This window comes from Bacillus rossius, chromosome 5 (assembly GCF_032445375.1).
Source record: "Bacillus rossius redtenbacheri isolate Brsri chromosome 5, Brsri_v3, whole genome shotgun sequence".
Lineage (NCBI taxonomy): Eukaryota > Metazoa > Arthropoda > Insecta > Phasmatodea > Bacillidae > Bacillus > Bacillus rossius.
In genome coordinates this window covers 45,562,357-45,581,710 of record NC_086333.1, presented here as the reverse complement: position 1 = coordinate 45,581,710, position 19,354 = coordinate 45,562,357, and the positions used below count along the sequence as shown (strand labels likewise).

The window sequence follows — 19,354 nt, the reverse complement described above, 5'->3', positions numbered from 1 at the left end:
TAAAAGTACACTATATTGAAGAATGGTATCAGGATAGATGGAAGACAACAATAATTAATGGGTAAACTTTGGAGGTTATCAGTGGCCATCATCGGATTGGTGGACAGACAGAACGGAACAAGGCGCAATTAGCAAAGGTTTGTCTCACAATACAGCCAGCCTCTAGGAATGAAGGACACTCTCATGTCATTCCTATCATCAGATAAAATGTCATAATCCAGAATAGCCATCACTACTCAGGACTGGACTATCAGGAAAAACCCAAAATCACCAACCTGCAATTGCCACCCACTTTACGCAACCAGATGAAAAAAGACAAACAAGAAACCAGCACCATGTACTTCTTGTGAGGAAATTAAAAAATTGTTTTTCCTCTATCTTTCTCTCTCTCCATCTACAAGTACCAGCCAGTGACTACTAGTATTTCCGTCCAATTCTAATATCAAACTCAACACACTACCAAGAATGTACGTCTACAGATCCACAAGCATACCTTCGCCTTTCCTTCCCCCTCACTCTGGCTGTTACGAGGTGGTCCCCGCGTGTTACGAGGAACACGGCGGCGGTAACGTGGGCGTGGGGGACGTCCTTGCGTAGACGATTCACGTTCAAGATTTTCACTTTCGCTGACATTCTGTAAACAGCATTGCATAAAAGGGATAAACTTAGGTTTTGAATCTGACTGAACAACTCATGTTGGGTAAAACCATTATTAATCAGCACCTACATACAATACATACCAGCAATGAAGTATTTTAGCTGGAGGCCCAAATTACGAATTAATCAAAACAACTTGTTCATGAGAGAAAATGCAGCAAAAATTATGGTTGTGCATGGGATTCCTAAAACTAAAATATTCTGGGTAATTTTTTTTCCATACTGCACAAAATATTAACTTAATTTAAGAACTATTTTTATTACTTTATTTTAGTTCAAGCAGTTTTAAATATAAAACTTAAGATAAATTTTTTTAAAATGACTAATGGCCATAAATAAAAAAAGTTAACTCTTTATTATCTACAAGTGGATTCTAAACTATTGCTTAACCACGGCAGCTACAGTAGAATGTAATAAGATAATTTTTCTAGAGAAATCTCAAAATAGACGAAATTAAAATGGAATAAAAAATATTTTTACTGAATTGCCAATATTTTAGCAAAATCAAATTTCAGGTCTTTCCCGGATTTTTTTAAAATATTTTAAAAAGGATTTTCTAAGAATTTTCAGGAAATGTTAATACGTACATGAACAAAATTATGGAGCTACTTATTTTGATTACATCACAGGTAAAAAACCAAAACGAATAATTTAATATTAGATAGACCATTTAATATTACGTATTTAAAATAAAAAGTAACATCAAAATAAAAATATTCCTGGAACACTATATTACTTCTGTGATAAGGGTGTTTTTTTAACCATAATTTAGTACCTCTTTTATTATTTTGTGTAAACTATGTTGAGTAGCAATAAAAACAGAAAATATTAAGATAAGACCACATTAGTATAAATAATACAAAGCATAAGGGCACAACTAAAATTATTTCAACAGCTGCCAATTAGTGATGGGTGGGTCTCAGGTTTTTGGTTCTGAGTTCCGCCAGTTTTCAGAAAATTAACCGGCACCGACAACAGTAAGTATAATATCGGTGTCGGTACCGGTAAGGGTACCATGGAAAGCATAATGACTACATTTTTTCCAGTGAAAATACAATAGACTACCGGTAAAATGCCGCAGTATATCGCCAGTGACCCAATCCGTCCAAGTCTTTTTTACTTCACTTTAAAGCCCATGTGACAAAGGAATGGTTAGCAAATCTTTGAAAATTGCAGGCAACACTGACAAACAGCAGTCTCTTCTTCCCTTCCTTTACCGCCAGCCTTGGCAGCCTCCCTCTAGCTGCTAGCCCATCCAGATAGAAAGATAAAGCCAGGAAGTGTCAGAACATAAAGAGTTCTTTGTGCCAAGATCACTAGTAGCAGGGATGATCATTTAAAATATAAGTAGACCTATAGAAAAATAACACAGGCTCAATATTTTTTTAAAAATTATCAAAAAAAAAAAAAAAGATTTAAAGTTATCCAATAATAATTAACTATAGGATTATCTATGTTTGCAGCTTTACTACAGACCCGGAAATATCACAACTCATGAATTTGCAAAAAAATCATCTAACAGTAGGAATTTGTTTTAATCAAAGTTAAATATGATTTAAAAGGTCTTTTAACTAGTTATTTAATTTTTTTCTTTAATCATAAAACAGATGTGAATGATAAAAACTATATGCTAAACCATATAAATATAGTACATTGCATCAGATAATATGGTACCCTATAGGAATTCAGTGTTACAAATTATTGTATGCTATACCCAAAATATGATACTGGACGACAGATTATTACCATACCACTGTTTCGGCATTGGGATGCAGAAATGATATATTTATTTCGGTTTCAAACAACTAGCATTTGAAAAGTTATAAATTTACTTGGTCACTGTATTTTATTATTATTAAGCCTGTTAAGATTATCAACAAGACATTTTTAACGCCTATCAAAATGAACTACCTTCACTTGTGTACGGCAGAAGCAGCCTTCAAACAGGAAGAAAAACTTGCGAGGCTCTGTGCTGATTCAGCATTCAAAACAAAAACTTTCTGTTCTGTCCACTTGCCCTCAAGCCTTCAAGGCCACAAGACCAGCAAACTACATCAACGATACGGTAATTTACATCAACATCTCTTATATTCCTCCAGCGCTATCTGACCTAGATTTTTCATCACTCCCATTTCCTACTCCAATAGGATGTTTTTTCAATCATATGCCCTCTGAAATGCCTGTAAACAAAATTTTTCTCAGCTACAGATTTTCAAGCCAAACAACCCAGTGACAATAATTCCAGTATTCAGAGGGGTTAGGTTTTGCAAGACAAGACATTCTTTAATTATTTCATGGATATTAATTTTTACTCAATTTTATTAAATACCTACAGATTAAATAAGTATTAAAATTAGTTTCTCTGAGAATATTTTGTTGTAAGTACAGTATGATTGGGATTAATTTTTTTTTTTAAAATATTGCATCTAGTGACTTTTATTAAATCCCAACAGATTAAATAAGTATTAAAATTAGTTTCTCTGAGAATATTTTGTTGTAAGTACAGTATTATTGGGATTAATTTTTTTTTTTAAATATTGCATCTAGTGACATGAGAAACTACTGTGTTACTTGGGGCTAGGAGGCTTGTTTGTGGTCTAATTATAGTAAAGTTGGGTGCTGATGAGTCATGTTAGACACACTATTTTTATTAGGGCACACCTTATCTTTGGTGTGACTTGAAATTGTGTGGAAGTTAACCAAAAACTGAGAACTGAGAACAAATTTTAAAGAACCGAAACAGAAGAAAAAAGTAAAACAGACACATCACTACTGCCAATTAGTATTTTTATTAGCTGAGCTTGATAACTCATGTTCCTAAATTTAAATTCTTCATAGACAGCCTATAAATCACGGTTATCTGCACATTCTAAATTTTGAGTTGTAAAAGTACCTCACTAACTATTGTTCATCCTTTATTTTTATTATCTATTTTATTATCTTTTTTCTATTATCATAAAATCACTTTAATGATTCCTGTATAACAAACAAATCTGAATACTAACTGTAATGGTTAACTCTTTATAAACTGTATATGTTCTTTTCAGACTGTGCTGTATTGGAATAGCTATGCACTGCATAAAAATAATAATAATAAAAAAGAACTGACACCATCTGCTAGCCTTGTTTCTATCATGTACAATTGTTTTTTTTACCTTGCAAAAGATCCTCTAGTCTATCATGGGTCAAATCACAGTATTAATTTAAGGTCGGTTGTGGCTTCTGTTTACTATTATCATGAGTGAAAATCTTCAGAAAAAAAAAGAGAGAGAAGAGAAAGAAATTGGGCAACTGACTTCCCCTCCCTCTCACCACAGTGGAAATTTGCCGGCAAGGACAAACAAATGTGTCACATGTCACATATGCTGCGGAGGTTTGCCAGTACACAACATTCAAAAATTGTATAAGTTACATAGTTTATAGGTACAGTGAGTAGTTTTTCAACTAAGCTGTAAAAAGGAGTTCAAAAATGGTACAAATGATTCAGTTTGTAGGATTGGGCAGTTTTTAAACCAAACTCTTTTCAACTTGCTGGACAAACTTCCAATGACTAAAAAATTCACTGCTAATTCAAGGTTTCCCTATTTTCCCGGTCGTGTGGTCATACTTAAATGTAATTAATGTAATTACACCTATTATGTTTAAATATATAAAAATTAATTAAATAAATAAATCATTTGTTAACTTGAAACTACGGTGGTTCACAAAACTTGTGCCCAGGTCCATCACCTGCCTAGTAAGGTAGGAACGATCTGGCTGTGGCCTATTGACAGACTCATACCGCATACTTATACCTCCATTTCAACACACAAGGCCACCAGAGTTGGAGATACAGTCAAACCTCATTATTACAAACCTGAAGGGACCATAATTTTAGCACTTTGTAATAACGAGGGTTTGTATTTACCAAACTTTTGGGATATATCATGACAAAAAAAATTGATTGATCTTTAAATGCCTATATGTATTTACAACCATAAAGAAAATTAGGTATATACACTGTTGGTAGATGGTAGTAAGCTTGGCTTCACTACATGCATAACAATTTGTAAACACTGAAGAAAACAAACACAATGCAACAATTACAGAATAAATCATGATAAAAACTTCAATAAACTTGCATTTATGACACATTTTCTATTCAAACATTTGGTTTAAAAAAAGCATCAATTCTGGTTTGCACTATTTTTTTCTTATAGGCATTGTTTACCACATTACAAAGTTTATCTAAGGCCAGAAGTGTTTCAGTGCCAACATCAACAACATTTGAGAGAACATTTTCCAATGTGGTTACAGAACTGTTGACAACATGATTGATGCGATCCTTAAACCGTTGTAGCCAACCATTGCTGAACTTGAAGTATGAAATTCCTAACCTCAATGCTAGGTAGTCTGCCTTCTTCTGAATCATAGGTCCACAAATTGGCAAGTTAATTCACATTATTTTTAATGTCGGCTTAGTTTGAAAGTATTAATAAAGTAACTGACCTGTCCTAATCAACCATTTTATTAATTACGCATTCACGAACACACGGCAAAATAAAAAAAAGTGCGCGGTCGAATGGTTGCACAGGTCTTGTATTGCAAAATTAAAAAATTCTATATCTCCTAAAGTATTTGGAATTTCTTATCTACGCCGGTTGTTTTGAAAAGAGGAAGTGAAAGAGCATATAATAAAAGTATTTTCGGATTTTTAGCATTTTTCCCCCGCAAATACTGCCCAACTACATATTTACAGCCTTCTTTTTCTTGTTGATAATCTGCACAAACTCACAAAAGCTGATTCAATCTTTTCACAATTTTTTAGTATTGTCGACAACGACGATTGCGGGATGTTAAATTCTCTCGCAATTTCAGTTTTCGTTCTCTCTCCATTGTCTACTTCTTCGATAATTTTAATTTTAACTTGCAATGTAAGGTCGTTGCGTTTACGTTTCGCAATCATATTACAAAACAACTTACACTCAAAATTGAGGTTAAGACACACGTGCGTAAACAATGGAAAATATCAGAACTTTTTTCCATAGATTGTTTAAACTTGTACGTATGTACACTTCCGACGACTAATATTAATAATGGATAGAATACTTTATATTCGTTTTCCGTTTACAACATGGCATCTTTTCTAGTTTAGTTACTAACATCGCCACTAGAGTTGAACTTTTCATATTGTTTTTCGACCATTTTGCGCTGTAGGATAAAAAATCTATCTTTGGAGAAACGTTTGTTTACATGACGGTTATGAAGACGTGATTTACTTTAGACTTCGGCGGTGAAATTCGTATTAACCGTTTACTTATACACATTAACAGCTACTTGAGGGATCAAAATAACTTTGTAATTCATATTAACCGTATTTCGTATTAAAAGTACTGAATAACATAGGAAAGCATACTTTATTTTCTGGGACTGTGAAAGTACTTCGCATAAACGGGAATTTCGTACTAAGCGGATTCGTATTAATGAGGTTTGACTGTAACTGCAAGAGATGCACATTCACTCTTTGAAGCTCACTGATTGATCATAAGTGTGAACATGATCACTGAACTAATCATCATCAATGAACTTAACTTTAACTGACACTGATTATTATCTATCACCAAAGAAAGAAAAAAAAGCCCAACCAGACATCCCCTTTAATGTAAATAATGGTTAGTTATGAGAAAAATTGACAGAAACACAAGCAACATAGGCTGGTACTTGAATATAAACATACACAGAGAAACCAGAATTTTGTGCAGATTCGTGGTGGCAACATTTTCCTGAAACAACTTACTCGAGAAGGGAGGGAATATAGAGAATTAAAATGGCTTATAAATGAACTTAGCTGCCGCCAGAAGGCAAAGTGAAAGTGGGAACATAGATGTGTCAAAGTGAAACTTAAAATTGCTTTCATTAACAATTTAGTAAAAGTATTAATTTTAAAAATCAAAAATAATATACAAATACTAGTAACATTAAATTTCCTCTAAATAAGTAAATTGAACAGAATGCCATGCTTAAAGTACCTTGACTTACCCTTGCAATTCTGAAATATTGCAATTATTTTTACAGCTACCATAAAATGAAACTGGGAAAGAAAATGTTAAGAAATAAAGGAACTACAAGAGGGGTTGTATCACCAGAACATATTGATTTTACTCACATTCTTGCTAGGTGTTTTCCTTCAGTCAAGATGGTGTTTAAATACAAAACTATTTGCTCTTGTACATTGTCAGTTGGAAAAACCGAAAGCCAGAATGTTTCAGTAGAATTTCATAGTTTCCTTCGAAAAGAAGGGTTTTCAAAAATCTATTCCGAAATGTTCAGATTACTGAGTTTTTATCAAAATAATCGTAGCACATTTTATGCTAAAATCAAGTTTGAAAAGTAAGGGTGCGACTTTTCTGAGAGAATTTTTTTTGTTAGATCATAAAAACAAAACCCATCCATGGAGAGTACGTTTATTTAAAAAGTGGAGTATACAAGAGTACACCAAACAATTTAAATTAATAAGTCATGCAACAAAAAACTTTCTTCAACTTTGAATAGAAAAATTAAATCTGTGACCCGAATGCGAGCCTGAACTAACGTATTAACTATCGTCGTAGTAGACAAATACCACGAAAGAGTGCGGGCCATCAAATGTAGTTAACTTGGCACTTGACAGAGAGCGCGCATTGCATGCAATTGGCGAGATATCAATATCGATATTCGATAACGTGCGCGCGCTCGATACGGGAAGCAACATAACCAAAAATAAATGATGCCAACTAGCACTGGATACATTTTCATAAACGGTACATTTCGGCGACGCAGACGAACATATAAAGGTTATAACGTTTAAAAACGTCTTTGAAAGAAAATTTAAACATCCGACAGCTTCATATTTCTGTTAATTAAATAAGTAAGCGGTAATGTCCGAATAAATATTAGATTTCTACTTTAAAAAACATTGCTTTATTCAGAAAAAATACCTACACAAAAGGCTCGGAATCTATAGCGGGACCAAAACCATCACGCGACATTTAGGCGAGAGTTTTTTTTTATCCCAATTTTGATGCCCTAAAATATTGGTGTGAAGATTATGCACGTGTAACGATTATGCGATAAAACAGGGTAGCTGGAAAGCACCATAAGTACTTCACATCATCCCACCACACATTTGTAACAGTACAGAGAGCTCACACTAACCAGCATTTCCTAACCTGGTTGTCAGAGTCACGGCACCATAACAACCAAAAAAATGGTCTGCAACTTTCTTTTACATTTTTTTCTTGTGGTTCAATTATTGGAACATTTATAAATTGAAAATAATTTTATTCTACTATAGCAACTAATTAATGACATGTTATTAACTGCTACACAATTCTCACATTAAGTTAAAAAAAAAAAAAAAAAGACATCATTAAACATGCCATTACTTTGCTTAGTTTTGGTGACACACTTTAGTTTTCCTTTTACAGTATGAACGTACAGTAGAACCCGTTTATAGTGAAACCGCCTATAATGAATTCCCGTTTATTGTGAATTTCCGTCTCAGTCCCAGCAAAATGATGTGAGGTTATGTATTAATTTATTGGATATAGCGCACAACTTTTGTCAATGTTGATACGTTTTCCAGTGTACCACGAACAAATTTTGCTGACATAATGCACATTTATCTCAAATACCGTATTTACTTGCATATAGGTCGCCATCGCAGATAGGTCGCACCCATAATTTGAGGTCTTGAATTTGGTATTTAAGATTCCCCCCATATAGGTCGCACCGGTAATTCATTACACATACGCATTGCACCACAGTAAAAATATTTAAAAAAAAAGGCCATAAATTTACCGTCAATAGCGCGCCGTGCGCGGAGAAAGGTCATTGTACTCGGTCAGCTGCTGTTACGGTGCGCCGGCTGGCTCTCTTTGTTCACTGAGCTGCGCATGCGCAGTATAACTCACTCTATGCTCCGCCCATCAGCAGCCAGCCAATAGACGCGAGCTTAGCGGAAAAAAATATAAGCTCCACCTCCCGTGTACCAGTTTTGTCCAGTTCTAATACCAGTTTGTTGGTATACGCACCAGTTTTCTCGCTGCCATGACATGTTCAAGTTTACGTTCATCTTGATGTCTTGATACCAATAATTAATTAATTAGGATCCCCAGGAATAAATTGTTAGTTTAAAAAATATGCTGTACAATACTTCCGAAATTATAAAATACGCATAAAACAGTTACCAAGACTCCGCTCATTTTATCTTGTGAAGTTTGTCTTGTACCAGTATTTCGGCTAAGTTGTGACATAAATACAGTAACAGTATCAGAACTCAACAATCTGCCACTTTTATACATTCGTAAGTTTACGTTTTTCCCTCGTGCATTTTAGATTGTCTCCTGCTATAATTACTCGGACTTTTACATGCCTAGGCTTAAATTATTACATGTTTAGAAATAAAAGCAACTTTTCATGTTATAAAATATGTATATTTTGCGATTTAAAATGTTCATTGCCGATTATAAACGTTACGTTTTTCACTATGTTTTTAGGCCTACTAGCTAATATTATCTACTCTTAAAGTACCCACTGTATTTTCTGGTTGTTTATAGTTGTTACGTGACGTAAATAGCGGGATGGATTTGATTTTTGAGACGTAATTCGCGTGAAAGTATTGTATTGGACTAAATGGGAACTAAACGGGACCTGAAGAATATAGTGCAAATAACGGGAAAACGTAAATAACGGTAACGTAAATAAGGGGTTTCGCTGTATGTGTACATTGTAAATAAATTTGCCTATACCTATATAAACTTCTTTTTCGCATTTTAAAGCAAAATATTGCAAAAAAAATTCCTCAAAAATTTTAAAAATTTTTTCTTCACATATAGGTCGCACTTCATTTTCCCCCCATCAAATCTGGTAAAATTGCCGCGACCTATATGCGAGTAAATACGGTATTTTCATTTAATTACAAGTTTTCTCACAAAACGTCTATTCTGGATCATATTGAAGTTTTTCTCCACAATACGCTATTAGATTGTCCACTGTTCATATTATAAACAAGTCGTATTGAGTGGCCTCGGTAGGTTACGTGTAGCCAAAAATGGTGAACAGTTTGGTGAAAATAAAATATAGTTTTCCCTGCATAGTTAAAGAATGGGCGAACACGTGTACTTTTAATATGTTATCAAAATTAAACATAAATTACCGCCACACAACTTCGTATGTACATTATAGCAGTAAATTCAATATATTTTACGTCTCATTTTTATCGTTCACGTTTCGGACATTTTGATCGAGTAAGGTTCGTAAGACTACCACTAGATAGAACTCTGTGGACTAAATTTTTCCATAGAAAGTGAGAAAATTTCGTTCCAGCTTTAGCAACTGCGATATTAAATGACACGTAGTGATCTTTGATGCACCAGACTCGTTATTTTTTGTTTATTTACTTTTGACGGTAAAAAGAATTTCGTGTTATTAAGCTGCAAATGTGCTTCAATAAGAAATACGTACATAATAAAAGGGTGAAAAACGCGGTAAAAAACGTAAGGCATTATCTGTGCGAGATAAACTGGACATTATTGAAAAGGTAGACTCCAACCCCACTGTCCCGCACGTGTTAATAGCAAAGGAACTGGGAATTGCAACATCCACATTAAGTACAATATTAAACAAGCTGAACAATCTTCTTTCTCAAGCTGCGAAAACATCACAGAGTATTAAATGCCTGAAAAAAGGATAATACGCCAATGTCCAAGATCCATCAGGTAATAGAAAGTCTGTACATGTGTAGTTCATTAAAAATAATATCTGCATTTGCTCATAAAACTGTTGCTTTGAGTATTTTCATTCGTTCTTTTCTTGGCTTAGGCCTATGTGTAGTTAAGATTTTGCTTTTGAGTATGTATTGCCAATATAAAAGTTTTCCCAGATATAAAGTTTCCCCTCTATAGTGAACATATAAACTACTCCTTCAGATTCGTTATGATAGAGTTCTACTGTAATACTGTCTTTTGAGAAGTTGTAGGGGTTTCGTACTTGCCAAAATGTTGCCGGCCTATCAAGAGGGGCTCACCGCTCCAGACAGGCACGACTCACCTGGCCGTCCTGACTGCGAGGGCGCCTGGGGGGCGGGCGGCCGCCGCGGAAATTCCTCCGGAAGAAGCGACGCGGGGCACCGCCGCGGCCCCGACCGCCGCCCCGGGCGTCGATGCTCTCGTACTCACCCTCCTTCTGATCCACCTGCACAGATGCAATACCGTGGAAACCTCATTACAAAAGCACATCACTTGAATATGTTTACCACCTCAATGTATTATAAATCACATAAGTATATACAGTAAGCTCTTTCAAGAATTTCCCACCATAAAAAAGTTTTACACACAAAAATCATGCTATATACCCACACCCCTGTTTAGTTTTCTTGATTTAGGGGTGTGAAATTATGGTTTTATAACTTAGCCACTTTCGTTTCCAAAAGTAAACAATTTCGGTGTTTTGTGTTTTTTATAGGAATTTGCAGCAGAAAATAAGGATATAAATATACATATTTTTAAATTTGTAACCCTGTACACTGTCATGCTATCGGAAACACTTTGACCTGTTTTAAATGGACTTTTAACTTTGTGACTAGTCAATAAATTTACATAGTTTCACCACTATCCGCATTTAAGCTCTGTTAAAGTTAATGGATACGTTGCACTGTGTTGAAATTTTTTCTCCTCGGCAACGGGAGCTCCAATATTGCTTTCTAGGGTATCGTTTTTTTTTTTTTAGGGGTGAGCCAATCACCTAATTTGCAGATCATGCTGAGGCCAGAAATGCAGATTTTTTTGACCGAATACTGGTTTTTTAAGTTGGTTGTAAAATATGCTCCAAATTACTTGAAAAGTATTGCATAAAGATACAAACGTGATCACTGTTGCTAAAAAAAAATATGCACTTTTTTATACAACTTAGGCTAAATTTTATTGTATTGCATAAACAAAATTAATAGAAAAACTATTCTTACCGGGATCTTCAACGAAACTGAAGGGCTGTAAGTCCTTGCACACCATTTCGGTTATAAGTCGCGTAATTTTAACCGCTTTTGGGCTAGTTTGTGGAAGTGGTGTTTTCTTTGCGAAGAGTTCTAACACTGAAGTTTGTTTCAGTCCGTCTGACTTGTGTAGCTTGGCAGTCGTACTGTGTATTTTAATTCTGGCACCAGAAGTAGTTGCATCCGACATACTTTCATGACTTGCATCGCTGTCTGTCATTGTTTCCATTTTCAATATATCTGCATTTATTTCACGGTCATGAAATGATATTAAATGTCTCGACAAATTTGTGGTGTTTAAGCCATGTGTCGAATTTCCACCACGTGAAATTTCGGCTTTGCAATGCATCTTGCTTTCCCCTCATCACCTACAACAACGGTAAAATGTTTCCAAACAAAGCTGCTTTTCAATTGACATTTACAATCAAAATGCAATATTTAACTGGAAAATATAAACTCCAATTATTAACTGTGACTTTCAAAACATTAACAAAATGACTAAATGAAAAACGTGATGAAAATACCGTTGTAAACACGCCAGACAGTCGAGGTCAACTATCGCAGTTTGTTACACAATCGATTAGTAATGGATTGTTTTCAATCAAGTCGTCCATATACATACCTGTATTTTATCGCATAATCATTGCACCGTTATTTTAAGACGTCCAAATTTGGAGGGAAAAAAACGTCGCAATATGTTTTGGTCCCGCTGTTAGATTCTAACTGCTTTGTGTATGTAGTTTTCCCATATAAAACAATGTATTTTATAGTTGAAATCTATTATTTATTTGGATTTTACCGTTTACGTATTAAATTTACAGAAATACGAAGTTGTCTGATGTGTAAATTTTCTTTTAAAGATGTTTCCAAACGTTTTAACCTGTATCTGTTCGTCTTCGTCGCCGCTACGTATCGATCGCATATAAAAATGTAGCTGGTTGGCATTATTCATGTTTAATTATGTTGATTCCAATTTAGAGCGAGTGCACGTCTTTGAATATCAATATCGATATCGATAGCTCGCTGTACGCATGCAACGTGCGCGCTCATTCTCTTGTCGAGATAACTAAATTTAATAACCCGCACTTTTTCGTGGTAAGTGTGTACTACGATGATAGTTCAGAAAACAAACCTGGACAACGTAGCAAACATAGAAACACAACGATGAAAATATACAAGTAGTATGGACAACACGACGACGAAATGCATTTCTTTTTTCTATTTTAAGTTGAACAAAATGTTTTTGTTGCATGACTTATTAAATGGTTTGGTGTGCTTTTGTTTACTCTTTTTAAACAAACGTACTTTTCATGAATATGTTTATTTTTTAAGAATAACTTTACTTAATTTTTTTTCTGCAGAAAAGATTAAAACATGTAAGTAACGTAAATGTTACTTAAAAACGTCAAGCAACAGTTCTGAAGCAAAAAAATATGTCGGCGCCTTTGTGTCACGTAAAGAAATTTTTTTTTTGTCTTCAGAAAGCGGTAATCGGAAAAAAAGGATCCGCATGCATGAAGCCGATCATGCAAATGGCAAAATGACCAAAATCGGCCGATCTTAATAATTGGCAATCGGCATTGGCTCACCCCTAGTTTTTTTCGGGTGACATGCTATTTACATACTGTAATATGAATTTAAAAAGTTGTCTTTTTTACACCATAGGCTATTTCAATATTATGAAATCTATGCGAACAAAGGCAATATTTTATGTATGTGGATATATTTGGAGGGGGGGGGGGGGGTTATAATTGGCCCGAATTCTCTATTGCGACCATTCCGTTTATAAATCAGGTTTTTTCCGGGAACCGTGAGGGGTCGCATCAGCGGGATTCTACTGTATTAATATTAGAGATGGATGAGACTCCAAATTTTTGGGTAAAGTAGAGTCAAGCAGAGTTCAGTAGTAATACCATCGAGTCGAGTCTAAATACGATAATTTTTTAGCAGAGTTATTGAAGTACAGAAATTTTAGAGGATAATTTCACGTTGCTGGTGTTTATGTTAATATACCATTAGAATAAATTAAAGTTTGTGTGTATCTTCAACAAGGGAGTCATTTTTGTCACAAGAATATGTTAAATATAACTATTAAGCATACCTATTTATGATTTCTTATAAAATTTACGATCTTATTCCCATTGGATTCTGCAAATTTTAATTCTAAATTTTTTTTGAATTGATTTCTAAGAGGCCTGTGCAAATATAGTTTCTTTTTTTTTAGTTTAAATTAAATATATAAATCAAATTAATCTCGAAAACCAACAGTGAATTCAAATTGTTAGAATGAGAAAGCACAGGCTTGTAAAAAGACAACAAATTCATTACCTTATATGCGGACCACGTACATATTACTATGGACTTCCGAAAATGGTTAAGCGCGAAATTCGCGAAAAACTACGGAATTGTCCACTTTGGACAGTCTTGACTTGAGGCAAAGTAAAGTATTTGTCCATTTGATTAACCTGTGAAGTTTTTGCTTAGATTTTAATTACTTGACTCTGAAAGCGGTCCTTAGAATCCCAAATTCAACTGTTTAACTACACAGCTATTTATTTTTGTAGTACATATCATTTGTTAGTTTTGAATTCACCTCATTATAAAGAAACCTTACAATAACAAACACACCCAAAATCAGTCCCTTCAAGTTTGTTATACAGAGGTTTAGCTCTAGATCTAAAAAAAAATATTAAATGAGAAAATCTTCCATGATCCTGAATTTTTTCTAGATTTTCAGGATCCTGCACAGCCCTATTCGTAAATGACTGAATATTGTTTTTTCTAAGTGTTAGGATTTGAAATCAGATCCGAATAATAAATAACTAGTTTCAATAATTGAAAATTTGAATATTCGCACAGGCCTAGTTCTGATACAACAAGTAGTTTACCAGTAGTACATCTTTTTAAAGAGTGGTTTGGTTAGGTTAGGTCAATTGTGAAAATGATTGGTTGGGTTAGGTTAGCCATGTTTTAAAAATACATACTGTAAAATTGTTTGAACGGTTAGATATAAACAATATTGAATAACCAGCTCGATGAGCGAGACCAAGCCTTCATATCAGCCACACTTACTCCATCCTGTTGGATGTCTCTGTTAGGAGGTGGTCTCCTGGGACGACTGTTGTAGTAGTTGTTGGGCTCGAAGCGACGCCTGGGTCTGAACCGCCGCTGATCACGCCCCTCCCCCACCGCACCATCGTCTCCCTTCCCGTCGCCACTCTCGTATTCTGCAACATCTAAAATAATCAGAAAAAAAAAAAAAAGTCCAAACCCTAGCGTAAAAGAGAAAACAATTTCACAAAGAACAATTCCAGTAATTATTTCAGGCAGGGCTCAAAATTTTTTCTCCTTATAGAAGAAAATTTCAATCAACTGTCACTGTCCGGAAAACCGAACAGAATGACAACAGAAATCTCTTTAACAGTAACAAGATTTCACGGCGAGCATGGGATGAAAATAAAATAATTTAAAAGAAAATAAAACACACATTTTGCATTTAATTTTACATAAGCTTAATAATAAAAATCAATACAGATAAGAGTAGTAATGTATGCAAACACGATAATGACTGGTTTGTGATGGCTGAAGAGATTTTGGTGCACCGATGATTGGTCACTTCTAGCTATATACAGTAGGGTGTGAAAATAAATTGTTCACAAACATCTGTTTGTTGACACTCATTTTCTTAAGACGATGATGGACAACAGAATTGGCAGTTAAAAGTTTTACTGTAAATACAAGTAAAAAAAATTTTGGTATACAATTCAAAATAATTTGATTTTGTTTTTTGCATTATGCATAAGACTACTTTTAAATTGTCAAAACTTGAAGCCCAGTGAAAATTTTTAATAGAAATAAATAATTAAATATGCACGCGCGCGCCCACTCACACACGCACCTACCTACTGCCGCATCTTTCTGTCTGAAAGCGATAAACTCAAAAACTTCTGATTGGATTTTCATACGGTTTTCACCAATGGATGGGTGTAATTCATGAGGAAGGTTTACGTGTATAATTCATTAAGGTTTTGTGTAAATAGGCTGTTAATGTGGAAATGTTTTGAATGCAAGACTGCCATCTAGTAAACAGACCTACAACCTGCGAGTGTCATTTCTCTAGGGCCACCGGACATACAAACTGGAAGTGTCATTTTCTATGGCCACCAACTCAGCCTACTGAAATGATGCCTGGAGTAAAGAAAAAAAGGGACCTGTGGTTCAGGTAATTCCTTAAAAACATTAATTTATTACTGTTATTATACTTGTTTATTTCTAACTTAATAATATTGTAATTGTATTAAGTTTTAAGTTTATAAGGTTCCTTTTTTTCTTTGAGTGATAGTTTATCATGTTACTTATTTTACTTATAATTCTACTTTTTCACTTGTTCATATATTTCAATATTAGTTTCCATTCCTATATTCGAACTTTGTCGAGGCATGATTACTTCGTGTGAACCTAAAAATATTACAAAACAAAATCACATAAAATTCACTCAAAAGTATGTTTACAATTATTATAAATTTTAATCTGAAAATAAGTACCCACCTAAAGACAACACACAAAAAATATGACCTCCACTTCCTAATTTAAAAAAAAAAGATGCTTGACTGGGACCACTAGTTTAATTTTTAGCCGAGCGGTAAAGCATGTTTCCCAAAGAGCACGAGAGTTGTTGGTGGAACGTTACATCCGTTGGACCATAAGAGACATGCTTCCCAAAGAGTTCGAGAGTCGTCTGGAACTTGACGTCCGTTTATCCTTAGACCATGATAGGCGTAATGCTCTAAGAGAAACAGAAACGTCAGAAAATAAGACAACTCCGATTACTTAACGACAGTATTCAGCAGAGAAATGTAAGATATAATATACAAACTACTAGGGATACTACGCAAAATACTAATATATTGTCCAATAAAGATTATTCTGCAATAAATTACAATTCAAAAATAGATTACAGAAACGATCCGACTATGTATATCTATAGGCTCTCATATTGTTTGTCAATACTGCTCACTTTGAGAAAGATGAGTCCAAGATGAGTCTAAAGTTATGTGTTGTTCCAATGGTAAGGTTAAACTAAACAAAATAGTTGTGCCACCAGATCCTTTAAATTCTCTCGACGGAAGTCACACACAACATACAGAATTCATACGTAATATTTGTCTGTACAATAATGCTCATCAGATGACTCCATTCAAAAGCCAACGGGTGGTTGAAAACTGCTTTATGCCCACAGTTTAAGTTCAGAGACAGGTTTACCACCTTGCAGGTAGTTTTCTTCCGCACTGACCCCATGACCATAGATTTTTTTTAGATTTATGTTATTGCTGATTCTGAGATTCAAACAGCTACACATTGTAATATAAATAATATTAATTCAAGAGCACCACTTGATAGTCAGGTCATTGAAAAACATGTTGCATTCGCAAAACAGGTATGTACAATCTTTTAAAACTGCCATGGAAAGTGTTCCTCCTGATGTCCCAGGGTACAATGTAGTGATTCACGCCAACAATATGCCTACTGGTGAGTACCGTGGACAATATAATGCCCCCACTACAAACGAAGTAGCTGTTGTGATTACTGGACAAAAATTTAACAAAAGGGATATTGTACTACAAAAGTCACGACGAGAATCTCCACAAAATTTCTGAACTACATCGCTCATATGACAGCCTACAATATCCCTTGATGTTTTGTCGAGGCAAAGATGGATATTCAATTGATATTCCACAAGTTAATCTTGTTACTGGAGATCCAGAAAAAAGAAAGTTTCATGCATAAACTAGTATTGCTATCGTATAAGGTATAATGGAACGCTACAACCATAATAACGTATTACTGAGGCATGGCATGTTACTTAAGAGGCCGTGTCACAAATTTGCGCTCCTATCTATATCAATGTTATTTTAAAAGTCAGTTTTTCTCAAATTCTATAAGAGGTAGGGGCCGGAAATTTTGCCTACTGAAAGTATACAATACATTTAACATAACCGCTTTTTTAAAATTTAGTTATCATATCATATATTATTTCTGTGATGAAAATAATATTATCCATATTTTGATTTGTCCAGATACAATAAAATTTTGCTTATATTTATAATTATTTAGCAAAAACTGAAAAGACCATTCAAATGTATTGCACATTACCTTCCGATCAGTGTCTTCATGATCATGATGGGTTTAAAAACCTGGGTGTAATCAAGTCTTTAACTATTACATGACAACATTTATACTTTATAATTTGGAGAAAGGCCTTTTTCATCCTCAGCCCCTGAGCTTTTACTATCTGGTCTGGCGACAACCTGACACTCTTCAACCACCCCAGGGGTCTCCGATTGCACATCCCATAAAAAAAAAAGCTGTTCGTTCATTTGTTTTTGTGTTAGAGCGAAGGTTTACTTCTCCACAAGTGCCACAGTCTTCACACATTTATGTCAAGAGAATATTCCGCTGATGTGACGCCATACGAATGTATTATTCGCGACCATACAACATTTTTGTTTGTCATCGGGAAGAAATAAAATCATGGTGTTTTTTTATACAGGGAAAAACCGTTGTTTATCAAGCAAGAGTGGGGTGTTTATTTCAACTAGAAGAAAGAAAAACAAAGGGGAAAGTTTGCAGAAATGGAGAAGCAAGGAAAAATTTAAGTAAGTTTTTTTACCATATTAACATTAATAGATAGTAAATTGTCAACATCAGCTAAGAACATTAAAGATAATCAAGAGATCGCACAAAACTTGTACAAATTAAATTAAAAGCTATATCCATAAAGTAACGTCGTGTGCAGAATGCCAGTGCTGAGAACAGTTTTACCCTCTAGGTTTATTATCATGAGAAATTGCTTTACATCTTCCCTTGACCACAATAATCCAACGTTCAATTAGTTTAGGCTCTGTTGGTGTTATAATTGCAGTTTTATCATGTTATATTTGAAGATAATGAAATGGCTAAGAAACAAGGTTAGGAACGACAGGCAACAAATAAAATATAATATGTATACTGCCTCTTATTTTATTGTCACTGACACAATTCGGAGTTCCATCCTAGTGTGTGAGTGTTTGAAGTGAGCGTTAATTTTGTTATTTCGTTAATTTAGCATTTATTTTGTTGAACATGCATAGCACCACCATACTGAATGATCAAATTGAAAATTTTATTTGGCCAAATGATGACATGGTGTAATTATTTTAATGGATGAATTCCGACATCTCATTTATTATAGTTCATTACATTGAAACAATAAAACACTACGTGGTGAATAGCTTCAAAATTTCTATGTTGAGATCACTATCACATCCAAAATGCGAATGTGCCACCTTGTTCCCCACTCATTTTGTCTTTTACTTTCAACATATATATCACAAAAGTTTTGTTGTACATCGAAATGAATAGATATGATGTGTGCCATACATTTTCCTAATTATATTAACAAAATCCTAAAACTGAGGAAACTGAATCATTGACAGCAAAAAGTGCTAGTCCTGTAACAGTTTCAATGATTTTGTAACGCCACATCGTATCTCAACTAAACGATATGATGAAATATAAGATACAAAATTTATTTATTGTAAGATTATGACTGGTATATTGCTAAATTACATCCGACAGCTTCCAAAATGCTGATTGTCATGCTACGTCTGCAGAAGCATTCGTGAAGACTATTTTGTTTGAAGGCAAATC

At 34.4% G+C, this 19,354-nt stretch overlaps 2 protein-coding genes across 10 annotated transcripts in view; one reads left to right on the top strand and one right to left on the bottom strand.

Moving 5' to 3' along the window:
• LOC134531760 (uncharacterized) overlaps positions 1–19,354 on the top strand; it is a 164,788-nt gene that overhangs the window by 19,912 nt on the left and 125,522 nt on the right. The window contains exons 3-4 of one of the 6 annotated variants that reach the window (XM_063367637.1): positions 15,786–15,887; positions 18,216–18,321. The exons of 2 other annotated variants lie outside the window; for them this stretch is intronic. Coding sequence is in view for 3 of the 4 variants with exons in the window: in XM_063367639.1 (XP_063223709.1) it covers positions 15,730–15,887 (158 nt within the window). In the remaining variant the exon portion in view is untranslated. 3 more of the 6 variants (XM_063367641.1, XM_063367639.1, XM_063367642.1) reach the window with 3 other exon arrangements.
• The window catches only part of LOC134531762 (Y-box-binding protein 1), a 68,140-nt gene that overhangs the window by 4,680 nt on the left and 44,106 nt on the right, over positions 1–19,354 (bottom strand). Inside the window, exons 5-7 of one of the 4 annotated variants that reach the window (XM_063367646.1) lie at positions 14,738–14,901; positions 10,726–10,869; positions 494–634 (exon numbers count right to left, since the gene is read on the bottom strand). In XM_063367646.1, the coding sequence (XP_063223716.1) occupies positions 494–634; positions 10,726–10,869; positions 14,738–14,901 (449 nt within the window). The remainder of the gene's footprint in view (positions 1–493; positions 635–10,725; positions 10,870–14,737; positions 14,902–19,354) is intronic. The other 3 variants (XM_063367647.1, XM_063367650.1, XM_063367648.1) reach the window with 3 other exon arrangements.